At 39.0% G+C, this 15,608-nt stretch overlaps 1 protein-coding gene across 1 annotated transcript; it reads left to right on the top strand.

The window, feature by feature from the left end:
* Window positions 1-11,393: 11,393 nt before the first annotated feature.
* Window positions 11,394-11,981, top strand: LOC142464597 (olfactory receptor 6M1-like). The gene has a single exon (XM_075567970.1). It carries the CDS (start codon window positions 11,394-11,396, stop codon window positions 11,979-11,981), a length of 588 nt encoding a protein of 195 aa, XP_075424085.1.
* Window positions 11,982-15,608: the final 3,627 nt, after the last annotated feature.

The following is a 15,608-nucleotide window of genomic DNA, read 5'->3' as shown; positions in this document are numbered from 1 at the left end:
GCATTGTATTGAAAGTATATCAGTGATTAAAAAAGCTCGTCTCAACACTGCAAAGGTGTAAAAGGTCTCTTAGATCCATGTCATATAATTAAACACAGCTTCAAAACTATATTGATATGCAAAACGTTTTGTCATTATAAAGACACATAATAAGCATAACCTTGCTAATAGATGTTATATGATGCTGTTTGACATTGGAAAAAGCTTTTAACCATTTAAATGTGGGAGGGAGTGAGCTTCAATAAGGTAGGAGGTTATTGACAGATTTATTATAAATAATTCTTCCTGGCAATGCACAGGTTATTAAGAATCTATATTAGTGTTAGGGACCCTTGATACGTGGTCTGCCGTGCAGTTGGTTCAAGGGCTTACAACAATTTGGCCAAAATGTTAAACTAAAAGACCATTTTATTTATTAGTTATTTATACATGTATATTTAGGCACTGTACCGTATATAAGTTTTTCTGGATGTGCACTGAGCTTTGTCTGTGTTTTATGTTATGTCTCTGGTTTTAAATATATATATTGCCATGCTCAGTAGCACTCCTCTGTGAAACTTATATGCTTATATATATGTTGTGGGTATTTTGGGGGTTCAATATGAGCTTGTAGGTGTTCTGTATGTTTTATAATTCTTGTTCAGCTAGTCATAGCTGATTGGAGGGTGGCAACCTCCTACCTAATTGAAGCTCACTCCCTCCCACATTTAAATGGTTAAAAGCTCACTCCATGGCATCTCCCACTCTCAGGGGAACTTGCCTGCTAACAGTGTGATTGTGACAAATCTATTACAGAGTGCTTTTCCTGGTAATGTACAGGTTAATAAAAGCTTCAATCAGACTTAGAACTTTTGCAACTAATATTGACAGATTTATTATAAATCATTCTTCCTGGCAATGCACAGGTTATTAAGAATCTATATTAGTGTTAGGGACCCTTGATACGTGGTCTGCCGTGCAGATTGCTCAAGGGCTTACAACAATTTGGCCAAAATGTTAAACTAAAAGACCATTTTATTTATTAGTTATTTATACATGTATATTTAGGCACTGTACCGTATATAAGTTTTTCTGGATGTGCACTGAGCTTTGTCTGTGTTTTATGTTATGTCTCTGGTTTTAAATATATATATTGCCATGCTCAGTAGCACTCCTCTGTGAAACTTATATGCTTATATATATGTTGTGGGTATTTTGGGGGTTCAATATGAGCTTTTAGGTGTTCTGTATGTTTTCTGAGCATAGTCAAGTGTGATGCCGTGCCTTGCTGCATTCTTGTTCCTGAGACCTTGCCTTGCCTGCCTGTTAACCTCTTGTTGCCTGAATCCTGCTAGTACCTTGGACTGCGCTTCTCTCCACTCCTGATCCGGCTTGTATGACCATTCTCCTGTCTCCAGTCCCAACCTAGGCTAAGTACTCAAACAATCTGATATTCTCCTATCCTAAACCTGGCTACGTACCCCGACAATCCACTACTCTCTAAACCTGAACATGGCTGCGCGCTCTGACGATTCGCAACTCTCTGCTCCTGAACCTGGGAAGTACTTTAACTATTCTCCAATCTGTAATCCTGACCTGGCTTGAACGACTACTACACATCCTAGTGTGCGTGGCTGTGGGTTGGTGTTAACCAATTCCCTACCTCAGCACCATGGTCGCGCTTCATTTGTGGTGAGCTACGCGTTACAATGACACACTCTAGGTAAATAATGTAAATGTGATCCTAAAACAGCAAGGATTAGAACACTGTAGAATGTCCATGTATGAACTAACTGAAACAGCTAAGGCAGCCTAATGCTGCATTGATAGTCCAAGCTGATAGCTCAACACTAAATGTACACCAGTAAAGTGAACACAAGCAAGGTTGCAGCAGTACTTAGCCTTTGATAGATATAGGAGTTATGACGTCAGCGGGAGATGCCGTTAGGATTAGGAGTCACTGCTACTCGATCGTAAACATCAACACGGCAGACCCAGCCTCCGGTAAGTATGGTGATATAGACATCACCGGGAACAGCTGCTTACAACTCGCCGCTTGTAGAACACAGACATCAAGACATCAAACATCAGTAGAAGGTTGTTAGCCCCAATGCGCCAGAAATTACTGCCACCATCAGTTAAAGATGCAGCGAGGAACTCAGGGAGGTACAGAGGTAGTACACACACGGAAGGAAAGCCCAGATGTACGTTTCTCCAGAGCTTCATCTGGGGGCTTAGTGAGGTAACACGTAGACCAGGTAGATATGTCGCAACCTCAGTGATGCTGCATCAAGGAGAATGATTGGTTGATTCGGTGACCAATCCACACTCTGTTGTGATAGTTGTTGTTTAACCCATTGGTGCCAGAAACATCTGAGCAGGAGACAGATAATCAAATCATTACAACCGAAATGTTATATATACGAGTAACAAAGAGATCATGCATACTAATGAATTGTATAAGTATAGACAGAAATAAAAATGAAAATAAAGAAAGGCTTCTTGGTCAGACTACTAGAGCGCACTCCTGCTTTCCTGCTCTGCTGGTATAACAGCTTCTGATTCCTCTGCTGGCTTATCCTCTGTTTAACACCGGACCACCCACAGGTAGGCATGGGGGAGGAAGGTGATGATGGTGGGGAAGAGAGGTGATGATAATGATGGTGGAGATAGGTGCTGATGATGGTTGGCCTGTGGGGTGATGAGATGATGATGATGGTGGGGGAGATGATGATGATGATGGTGGGGGTGGAGATGAGGTGATGATAATGATGGTGATTGATGATGTTGGGGAGGGAAATAAGGTGATGATGGTGGGGGAGATGAGAGGAGGAGGTGGAGGGGTAGAGATGTAGAGAGGATGAGGAGAGATGATGATTATGATGGGGAGGGGGAGAGAAGATAAGGAGGGGAGATATATGAGGAGGGATGAAGAGAGAGAGGATCAGGGAGAGGGTGGGGGGGAGGGAGAAAAAAATTGCAGTTAGTATTAATATTAATGGGGCCCTGAAATAATTTTTGCATGGGGGCCCACACATGTCTAGCTACGCCACTGCTACAGGCATAAGCTTATAGGGTAAAAAAAAGTCACACACTGTGATTGTTTATTTGCATTTCATTACCCAGAATCCCTGGCTGCAGTAGAAGCATTGTGTGTTATGAGATAATGTGGAAAGGCAGATTTGCAGACCTGCTTGAGTCATGTGAATTTTCTGACAAGTGGTATTTTTACTTGCTGTAAGGTGGAGGGTTTGTGGCACTATTTTACTCTCTATAACTTATTTTGTGTCTGGTTGTAACAGTATTAGTAAATGTATAGAGGAAAGATTAGCAAACCAAATTAGAAGCAGGGCACTATGGATTTCTGCAAAACTATTTTATTCAGCCAATATTCCGATGTTTTGGCAGATACAACTGCCTTTTTCAAGTATAGCTACCAGCTATACTTGAAAAATACAGTTATATCTGGAGTAATGAAGACACAAAGAGAACAGAACCCCAATGTAGAGTACTGTATCACTCTATGATCACAGATAAGCCACTGGAGATAGGAATGTGTAGTGGAGTTAGGATAAAAAAAACTTTATTAGGAGAATAACTCAAATAAAATAATGGAACGCTAGGTATCTAATGGATGAGACTCAGTGTGAGCCAAAAAAGCGGCAAAATATTAAAATCCACCGGATATAGTGCGTGATAGGTGCACTGCTCTCCTATCAGGAATAGAAATTGCTGCTGCATGTATCATCTGCCCATAAGTGGGAGTAAGGGTAATGAGCCACTGATAGAAGCTCAAGGCTCAGCTAATGCTGAAATTCCCTCACAGTGTATGACACTGATATAATACCTGCCCACATTAGTATTTGGCTATTTTGTGACACAGTGGGCCAGATGATGTGCCCAGGGTATACAATGTGGGTGTCACTATGACCTTGGATACATACAAAGTGGTCTGGATTAAGGTTCAGTTTAAGTATGACTGGGCCACAATCTCCATTTGACCAGAAACCTTATTCAAAATGGCACAGCACATGTATGTCAATGTTGCAGCCAAGACATATTCAGGCAGTTGAGTTCTAAATCAAGCAGCTGTATGAGGGCTGTGAACTCAGCTGGTGCTTTGACAGTGATTCCCTTAACCAGGAGCACCGGTGACTATATAAAAAAAAGGTTTATGGCAGCAGACATCTGTTGTATTCCAGAAAAGATTAGACATGTGTCCCTTGACAGTAGTTTTCTCCAAAGAATCAATCATATGAACCTGGTACTAATTAATGTCAGCACCCATATCTTATAAAAAGAAGTCACACCACAATTAAAAATACAAGTGCAATGAGGCCTGAAGGCTTAGTTCCTTCACTTAAGGAGTCAGCAGAAAAGTAGACCTTCAGAAAGGAAGTGAACATGGTCTTTAATGGGCTTAATGATGTTCCTGAGACATGATGTATATTAAGGTGAGTTATGGAAACATTTATGATCACGTTTTTTTCTCCCAGACCATACTTCAAGCTCTGGCTAATTTCTTAAACCACAAAACTTACTCTAAGGGCTGTTATATACAGTGTGCTGCCGTGCGCACGCGTGCCTGTGCCGCACACGTTTTGTGTGTATACTGTGCGCGAGTATATGACTGTATGTGTGTGTGTATGTATGTGTGTGTATATGTGTGTGTGTGTGTATGTGTGTGTTTAAATACGTTTTCAAATAAATAAATCCTTGCATAATTTTTTTGATAACATCATACACACACACACATATACACATACACACATATGCACACATATACTTACATTTTCAGCGGCGGTAGAGGCGCAAATTCATTCTTTTACTCATCTTCCCCCCTGTCGACCGGTTCCACTCTCCCTGCCATGCGCACGTGCGGCACCATTATAGAATGGCTGACTAACCTCAACCAGCTAAAACTGCCATGCGCCCGCACTATGCGTGCCCGCACTATAGAACCAGCCTAACTCAGACCCAGGGGTCTGCTGCAGCACTAACTTCAAAGCATCCTGGGCCATATTTACAAAGCAATTTTCTGCCATAAGAAGCTGGAAGAGACCTTACAATACATTAACATCAATTGGCTGCAAAGTGTCTTCCAGCATGGGAAGGTGTTTAATGACAGAAGACTGTTTGGAAATGGGCTGCTATCTTACCTTAAACTAACCCTTACCTACAACTCAAAGGGGTTATTTAGTAAACCGACACAGCTTCAAAACTAGGGCTAAACAATCCCCAGAGAATTACACCAGATGTATCAAAGGAAAACCTCCAATTGTTTACAATAAATTACTTTATACATTTTGGCACTGGTTTGGCCCCAGCCTAGCAGCGGGTTTAAAACTAAACGTCAGATATAGCAGAGGTCATTATTTCTTCGTGGGAAGGAAACCTGTCCATTTTACATTTCTTACTGAGGCCACAGGTAGATCTCCTTGTTAAAATATATGTAGTAAGGGGAGTTTTAGTTGTGTACTGTACATGTACAACATTGATGAAACTACTCCAATACATATATATATGTATGATATATAACATCACTGAACTTTTAATGACTCTTCCCAGTTGTGGACACTTATTTTTGCTGGACTCATGCTAGGTATTTTCTGCATCTTGCTTTGACTTTGTTGCTATTACCTGTCAACTAGTTAACATCTGTGTGTGCCAAATTACATTTATCTCTATTGCATATTTTTGCTGTTATGCACACACGGCTTTCAATACAGGGGCTGTTATTTCAGTAATCACTGACCGGCCGGTCAGAGTTGTAAGAGGCAAACACAGTTTGCCTCTACACTCTTATTACCCCTTGGTGCAGTTATTATCATGTACTGAGCACTCAGTACCACTTCTTTGTGTCTACATTATGTTTCAGTAGTATGCTCTCCTCTTAGACTGTATTCTATCTTAGTAACAGTTTATGTCAGCTTGTTATGGTTGTCTTTAAAGAGTTTCAGTATTATTCTATAGCAGGAAGGACACCACCGCTTTAACCCATGTATGTTTATTTGTATTTGTGATTAATAAATTTTGTTACCTTTGTATGCTAGAGGGCTATCAGGAGATTCTTTTTTTCTGTGCAGGTTTATATATATATATATATATATATATATATATATATATATATATATATATATATATATATACATACACATACACATACACACCATGCTTTCATCCCAAAAATACAATTGTTATCAGCACCAGAAAAACATAAGAGGAATAAGTGAAGGTATTACGTCATTAGAACATGTATCACGTCCAGACCATGAAAAATATTACTTTATTAGAACATGAACTACATCCAAAATCTTTACTACTTGACTTCTTTCATTTCTCCTTTTGTTTTTTTTGGTACCAGTAATCTTTCAATTTTTTAGATGTATTTATTTATTTATAGCATGTTTTACCAGGAAGTAATACATTGAGAGTTACCTATCGTTTTCAAGTATGTCCTTGACATAGTTAATATGACAAATAATATATGGTTAAAAATACAGTTACATATGTTTTCTCTACTATGCACAGAGTGACCCTTTGGGCCATACCTTTCAGTGAGTGTGGAGATTTTATGTGTTTATGTAAATGTCTCTGTGTGTATACAGTATGAGCATAGACATACAGACAGACAGATAGATACAGTAGATGATAGATAGATAGATAGATAGATAAATAGATAGATAGATATATAGATAGATAGATAGATAGATAGATAGATAGATAGATAGATAGATAGATAGATAGATAGAAAAACACACAAGTACGCACAGGGGGTAAGTATAAAAGTAATTTATCACAAAGAAAATTCATACTACAGTGGTCACTTACATATCAGTTAAAATCACCGGGCACAAGCAACCAGTTATTGCAAAAGTCCAGTTTGATGTCAACAAACACATGGGGATAAGGGCATGTAGAACCCCGATATGTATCTGGACCTGGGGTAGCAGCGTCTATCGGCATACCCACAAGATAGACGCAAAAAACATTGTGACCTTGATGTGTTTCATACTGAATGGACTGCCTCAGGGGATCCTCAGGGGGGACATGTCGGGATACTAGCACTCCCTTATCCCAAACGTGTTTGTTGACATCTAACCTGACTTTTGCAATAACTGGCTGCTGGTACCCAGTGATTTTAACTCATATGTAAGTGACTACTATGTATTTTCTTATGTGATACAGTAAATGTGTTTTACACTTACCCCCAGGGTGAACGTGTGTGTGTTTTTCTTTTTGAGATTACACATTTGAGGGATTTTACGTGTGCATGGAGCATCCTGTTACATGAGAGCTGCAAATATATATATATATATATATATATATATATATATATATATATATATATATATATATATATTTATATATATACCCAACCTAGTCAGCCTTGAAAATTGCAAACCCAGAACAACTAGCCTCACACTGATGAGTTCCAAAAGGTTGAAACATGTCTGTGATTGGTTTCACTGGTTTTGCATCTAATCCCATGCTGTGCTTAAAAGCTGTGTGAACAGCGAGCATTAGCTTATAAGGGTCCCATGTAAAAATGGATTTCAGGCAAAAGGTGATACAGGGTGCTCATTTGCATGTAAGTACCCAGAATCCCTTGCTGCAGTGGAAGCACTGTATGCTAGGTGATAAGGGTGAAAGAGTTGCAGACCTGTCTAAGACATGTGAATGTGCTCACAAGTGATCTTTTTATTTTATTTATATATATATACATACACATGCAGATGTAGCAAGACTTATTGTCTTCGGTGCCACGGCATAGAAGTATTAACGCTACAGGAGTCTCATTCAGAAGCATGGACCCCCACAGCTCCATCACAGCAGATACTGTTCCCGGGTGCCGCAGACTTTTACTTGTTCTTCCACTGCTCTGATGATACAGTAGTAACTCTTGCTACATCGGTATACATGTTTTCATACAATCACATGTTTTTTTACAGTCACATTCATATTAGCAATATAATAATATATATGACCTACGGTTTGTTTCTAACAATTCTATACTTACTGCCCTAACTTTTTTCCTTTTTAATACTCTTGAAAATGTACAGTAAGAATAACTTATTTTAATCTATGTGCTGTTTCTCTTTGATATCATTTTAACTCTCTGCCAAATTCCTCCAGTCTGCCCACTCGTTCCTTAGTTTCAGTTATATTCCTTGGTATAACATTATTTTTAAAATTATGTATATAACTTATAAATGCAGATAAAAAATTCTAGTCCAAACTCATTTGAATTACTGCACTTATGCTTCCCTCTCATATGGATTTTTTTTGCAAATACAATATAACTAGATTTCAACTTGAATTAAGGTCACTCGTTTTCTGCAGTTGAGTATGTATCTTATTGAAGTTTATTTAAGTTATTGATGTGTTAATTCACGTGTGATTTAATCTTTTTTTATTCAACCAGATAAAGGCATGCTATAGCTACTGTTTGCTACAACATTTTGTAATATACTATTGCGTTATTCTATATTGTCAATTGTTTTGGAAAATCATACTTAACACACGGTACATTAATAACATGTGTACATTGTGGAGATCAATTGGGATTGAAAGTTTTTTTTATTTCAGTATCCTGCTTTAGTTTATAATATGCATTGTTTGGATGTCTTGCATCCTTTCTACAGTAGCAATTTTTTGAAGATCATCTGCTGGGACTTGCCTCCTGTTCTGCAGAGATGAATTGGTGCCCTGCGAATAGCTCAGAATGTTATCACTACAACAGCATATCAGCATACATTATGCCTCCCCTCTCTCACTTAAACATAAAATGCCCCCCACTGATGGGAGGAATATGACCACTGTGACAGAGCTCATTTTGGCAGCGTTCCCTCACCTGCCAGTGTTTGCTGTAACCTTCTTTATTCTTCTTCTGCTCTCCTACCTCCTCACTATGGTTGGAAATATTATTATAATTTCACTAGTCTTCTCAATCCAGCAGCTCCATAGCCCGATGTATTTCTTCCTCAGCAATTTAGCTTTTATAGATATCTATTTTACAAACAACATTATCCCAACCATGCTAAGAGGCTTGCTGTCAGGGGTACAGTTAATCTCTCTGAGTGGTTGTCTCGTTCAATTCTATGCTTATCTTCTATTTGGGGCTGCTGATCTCCTTCTCCTTGCTGTCATGTCTTTTGACAGATACATGGCTATATGCCACCCCTTGCATTACTCAATCCATATAAACCACCAAGTATGTAGGCAGATTATAGCAGGAGTATGGCAGGGTGCCATTTTCTACTCACTTGTACCATCAATGTTGATTATACTATCACCATTATGTTCTAATGTAGTGAACCATTTCTTCTGTGACATTGGCCCCTCCTCAGGATTTCTTGCAGTAAAACAGCTTCAATTAAACTTTTGGAATTTGCTGCCTTTTCCTTTCTGCTTGATGGTTCTCTCCTGGTCACTATTGTACTGTATCTTATGTGTACATTATAATGGCACTTATGAAAATCGGATCAGCAAGTAGAACAGAAAGAGCTTGGTCTAGTTGCTCTTCCCATGCTCTGGTGGTATCTCTAATCTATGGCAGCTGTATATGTACTTATGTGAGACCATCTCAGGATACTTCCATGGACTTTGACAAGAAAGTAGCAATTCTTAACACGGTGGTGGTTCCTCTGCTCAACCCTTTTATCTACACATTAAGGAACAAAAAGGTCAAGGAAATACTCAAGAGAACATGTAAAGTTGGGGTAGAGTTAGTCACCTAATCTCAAAACAGCCTATAGCCGGGCTCTTCAACAAATTCTCCAAAGGGGTCAGATCAGGAAACATTTCAGTGTAATTTAGATACATTTTTTTAAAATTACTTTAATTTACAAGTGAGTTTTAGTGTGAAAAATTAAACTTTGCTTCTGCTAATTTTATACTAGTTGTTGGGGCAGGTAGGACTCTAAAGACCACATCAAAGCAATTCCTGCGCTGCTAGTTGAAGAGCCCTGGCCTATAAGGAGCCCTGTAATGTTTCCATTTGAAGAAAGTGGCTTTCATAGAAAGAAATACAAAATTGTTGAGATTTCACAGTGCATTGTATCTAATGAAGAACATCCACTATTGGATCAAACGTAACAGAAGCTAGGGATAATCCTCTGTGATGCCCGCGGGAGAGACTGAAATGTGTCATTTGTAAATACAAAAAAAACATAGAAGGCATTCTTCAATAATATGTCTGTAAAAGTATTTGTACACATGTTAAATTTGTGTGATATAAAATAAATAAAAAGCAATTTAGTGAAAGCATTCACAGCAGAAGCCTTGTGGATTCGACTGGGGTACTGGTGTTTGAGATATTTCTCATAAATGCTCAAGTTCTAGATGTGTTTGTGAGGGTGCATTTTATCTTGTGTCCAGGCCCATAAAATTGTTGAACTTTAATACACTAGGAGGGCGCCTGTTTCTTCTTGTTTTGTATATATATATGTTCACCAACCAAATAGACCTTCATCTTAGATGCATTACTGTGGAGGTTACTCCAATATTCCTGTCTGTCATTTATAGAATATTTTTTTATATAAGAAATTACAAATAAGGTCCCAGTGGAATTTTATTTACATAACTAACATTGTATTGCTATTTAGAAAAACTCTTTATAAATGTTTATTAAATATTATAGGGCATTAAAACTATCACATTTTAGTCCGAACCAGAACCAAAACCAGATATTTATGGAGAAGCAAAACCAAAACTAAAATACTAAACCAATTGAGCATCTAGTCAATAGTAGAGTTATATATAATTTATCTAATCTACATCTAAATGCTGTGACAATTTGCTTGGTTAATGTCCTCTGCTATATCATGTACTGTATATTTATTTTACTCATTTTCAGTTACTGTATGTTTTGCTTATTTCTCTCCATCTTAATATTGTGTCACTATTTCTATTTAAGAGAGAACAACTGGATTTTTCTTCTGCATCACTGTATTTGTGACTAGTGATGACTCCATCGAGTGTATCCAAAGATCTTCACATCTCTCAATAGCAGCAGTTTGTAGTTCTGTCATTTCCACCCTTGACTAGTAAAATACCTTGCCCAAGCAAACATGGGTAATATGACCATTCTGACTGGGTTCATTCTCATAGGGTTCCCATCCATGCCAGGATTTGGCATATTTTTCTTTTTTCTGCTGCTCGCCTATATCTGCACCATAGCAGGGAACGTCCTCATTCTTGCATTGTTCTGCTCAGATCAGAGGCTCCAAACGCCTATGTATTTCTTCCTCAGCAACCTGGCTGTTTTGGAGATCTGTTTTTCAAGCAACATTATTCCGAACATGCTACGAGGCTTGCTGCCTGAGGGCAACTATATCTCTCGTCCCTCTTGCTTATTCCAAATGTATACTTACGTTCTATTAGGGGCTGCTGATATCTTTCTCTTAACTATCATGTCTTTTGACCGATACCTGGCCATATGCCAACCTTTGCATTACTCCTCTGTTATGCAACAGAAGACATGTCTGCAGTTAATGTCTGGTATTTGGCTTGGAGCTATTTTCTACTCATCTGTGCCTTCAATTTTAGTTATTCAATTGGAATTTTGTTCTCATGTAGTGGACCATTTTTTCTGTGATATGCGACCTCTGCTTAAAATCTCTTGCTCTGGTACAGCCAAAATTTGCATCTTTGAATTTGCTGCCATTACGTTTCTGCTTGTCAGTTCTCTCGTGGTCACAATTGTGTCCTATACCTACATTTTGCTTGAAATTATGAAAACATCCTCAGCTGAAGGAAAGAAAAAGACCTTCTCCACTTGCTCCTCTCATGCCCTGATGGTGACCCTAACTTATGGCGCTGGTATCTTCATGTATGCACGGCCATCTATGGGTCAAATACTGGACTCTGACAAGAAGGTGGCAATCCTGAACACAGTGTTTGTCCCTCTGTTAAACCCATTTATATACACCTTCAGGAACAAGACAGTGAAGGAAATACTGAAGGAAAAGGTGAGAAGATCTTGTCATGGCTATGTGTAGACGCTTTGAAGTTGACAAAACCCGAGATTAAAAGTACTGTCTGCAATTAACCAACCTAAAGTAAGACCAATAATTAAAAAGTCGTTGCTTTGTGGGAATGGATAGACCACAATGTTGAAAAGCATATGTGTGGAGTGGGAAGGTGCAACTAAAATGTTTCATCTTGGTGAAAGATGACCAACCCTATCAAAAGTTGAAGGTATTAAATAGAATTCCGACCCCCCCCCCCCCCAAAAAAAAATGACAATACTGTATGCCACCTCATAGAGAAATAAAAAGGTAGTGATTTTATAAATGTAGTAATTGCTCAAATATTTAAAAAAATGTATTGCATAAGGTTTTGTTTACAGCTCACAATTATTGTCTACTTCTCAAAAAAAATGTTACTTTAATTTTTTTTGTTTCTTGTTGGATTTCTACAGTAAGTCCGATTGGCAGTGAAGGCTTTCTATGGTACACTAGTTCACAATGCGCATGTGTGAGGAACCAGGAAATCTAAATTTTATACCAGCAGACAAATCATGAAACCGTCTTAGACTTTCTCTGTTAATTACAGGTAATTTCTCATTTCCCGGGGAGGTGTTGATAGCTAGTCCCATGCCTTTGCTTTGTAGGGGTGGGAGGGAGGTGAGATGCAACTCAATTGGTCTGCCTTTCAGTACTGCATGGATGATCGTGAAGGATTCTTAAACAACTGTTTGGACTGTTTACAAGTGTACTTATTTTCTAAATCTTAAAATTGATTAAATTTGAAAAAAAATGCATCACTTAATGTTTTCCATTAACCATGTAGTGGAATAAAATCAATAAACATCTTAGTGTGAAATTTTATTACAGGTTATGACATGTAATTGAATCACAGTTCATAGTGTGTTGTCCAAAATAATACTGTAGCGTGGCAAAGTTTTAAACGTGTGAAGCTGGTAATACTGACTGTATAAAAGTAAAAAAGGTAACATTTAAAAAAAAGCGATATTAGAGTTCCATCGAACTTCATCCTTATCTTTTGACGCTCAATTTCAGAGTTTCTTTTCTGGGAAAAAAAAATATACTATAAATTCCGGTAGTGTGCATGCGTCAAGTCAAGCTCTAGTAGACGTGTACAAGCATTGACGGGATATGGCAGGGATACAGTACACTATACCAGGCTGCTCTCCTCGGTGACTCACGCCACCCCCCTGCTCGGCCCCGGCGTCAAATGACACACAGGGTCATGTGATGTCATGTTGCCATGGTAATTTGACGCCGGGTTACCATGACGACATGTTTCTGGGAGGGAAAGTACTGTAAGTGCATTGTGGAGATTTACTGTGTTCCCCCGGCATTGAATATAAAGGACTTGGGGTAGAGCGCGGGACCTCTATAACTGCTGTGCCCCCCCCCCATAAAATCTAGCGCTCCCAGGGGAATTAAAGTTAATACTGTATAGTACATTATATTTATCTTTGTTATAAAATTTGCCAACCGGATGGAGATGAGCCAATGTCAGGGGTGTACAGCATTGTGCTTTACAGCCGGGATCAGTCTTGTAATCAGCATTATAGTTGACAGGTGCCTGCTGAAGTTGGTAATCAGGCGGGGCCAGGTAGCAAGGATTGCGGTTCATCAGGTTTTCAGTCATGGTTGGCCCGTTTTTTGCAATAATATTGGGAAGTTAGGTACTGTACGAATCTTAAATGGATGAAACTCGACCTTTCTTCTTTTGGTCGCCATAAGCAAACATATCGGCAATAGCTGGTAGCACAGACCAATATCCTCTTGTACAGGTATCTCCCGGTTGAGGGGCTGTGCGAAAAAAGCAATCCTCATTAGTCAACGTTTGCCTTATCGAACGCTTCCAGCTATGTTGGTTCGGTGAAAATGTGAAGAATTCACATTTTTCAATGATAAAATTGTATATCTCTGCTTAAGTCGCCTTCTTATCTGTTCCAGCATTAATTGCAGAAAATATGAGAAATGCGTAACTACATTGTGGTTTGGTATAAGGTCTTGACATGACTTGACATGATATCAATTCAGCAAGGGCAGGGATAGCAATGTATAATAAAGGGACAAGCATTGTATATACTGTGGAGATTTTAATTATGAAACACATACATTTGATAACGTCTTCAGCGACCAAGGTCAATTTAAAATGGATGACTGTAGTGGCCACTCTTTTTATCTAGTTTTTAAACACATGCAAATTGACAACACACGATTCACAGGTTGCCCTGTGCAAAGGGATTCACTTTTGCTATTTGGCGGAAGCATGCAGAACTGCCCCCAAACAAATCACAATCACAGTAATCACGGAAATCAACAACAATAAACAGGTGAGTGATTGACAGCCTTCATGGAAGATTAATGAGTAGATGATGCGTGTAATACAGAAGACTTCACGAAAACGGAGCAGAGAAATGATCGAATAATAGCCGCTGCATCTGTATAGTTAAATATGACCATGGCTCCTTTGCCCTTGGATGGGGAGAATCCACTGGTCCTAGAGAGAAAATGAACCAGTGACCTGCACAAAAGAAGTGTGCGGGTTCCAAGGATTTTGTTTGGTAACGTGGGTGAGACCCACGCCACCCTTACACAGGAACATGTGAACGACTGGGGCCATACCTCTCCTCCTCTGACCCCGGCACACCATTCTCAAAAACTTGCATTAACAAAACAGCATATACAGTACTTCCATCTCAAATTGTCTTTGACATTCAACTTTCAACTTTGAAATCAAACCCCAATAACGCTATTGTCTGACATGTAGAATAAAATACTCATTATAGGTCCAGTGGATTCTCAGTACCTCTTGGTAAGATAACCTACTCTCCTCTATACAGCTCAACCCCATTATAGCGCGAACCGCTACAACGCAGATCCGCATATAACGCGGGCTGAACGTGGCTCCTGATTTAGAATATCTCTAATGTATTTAATTTTTCTGCCAAGGTTTTATTGCTAGGACACACATGGAGACAGACACACACGGAGATGGAGACACACGGGGACAGAGACACACTCACTCACACATATGTAAATAAATGCTATACATACATATATCAAAATAATTATATATATATATATCTACAAGAAAAACAAACAAAGAACAGGCGCACTCATAGCGTAGTAAAGTTACAAAAATGTATGTAGAACTGGATTTGTAAAAATGCACACTTACATACACAACAGGAATTAAAGCATTTATGAGTAATACTCAATCGCCAGCCAATGCACAGGATACCAGCTGCTCCTTGAAGTAACCGTCTGATGTAGACGGGAAGCAGCAGCTCCTGCAGTGTACTCCATGTACCAGATGTGATGTGGATCATCTCTCCACTCCAAACCCTCTGTCACTACAATGGGTCTCTGGTAGTAGTATCGCGATATCCTGATGACGTCACTGGGTTCTCCGGACAAGCTGCAGCAATCCCCGCAGGGATTTAGTGCTTGCGGCTGCACTTGGTATTATTGAACCAAATGGCAATAGTTCCGTGAGTTTGATAGCATGCATAAATATATAACTGGACAATAATAAGTCCACGAAACACACCCTGACAAAATCTTTTCAAGACGAAACGCGTAGGGTGTGATTCGTGGACTTATTATTGTTACTACTATTATTACTGCGTTCTAGATTCTAAG

This window comes from Ascaphus truei, chromosome 13 (genome assembly GCF_040206685.1).
Source record: "Ascaphus truei isolate aAscTru1 chromosome 13, aAscTru1.hap1, whole genome shotgun sequence".
Classification (NCBI taxonomy): domain Eukaryota; kingdom Metazoa; phylum Chordata; class Amphibia; order Anura; family Ascaphidae; genus Ascaphus; species Ascaphus truei.
This window is presented reverse-complemented; position numbering and strand designations above follow the sequence as displayed.

What these genes read in the sequence shown, in the direction of transcription:
- LOC142464597 (XM_075567970.1), top strand. Translation starts at nt 11,394, where the DNA reads ATGTCTTTTGACCGATACCTGGCCATATGCCAACCTTTGCATTACTCC.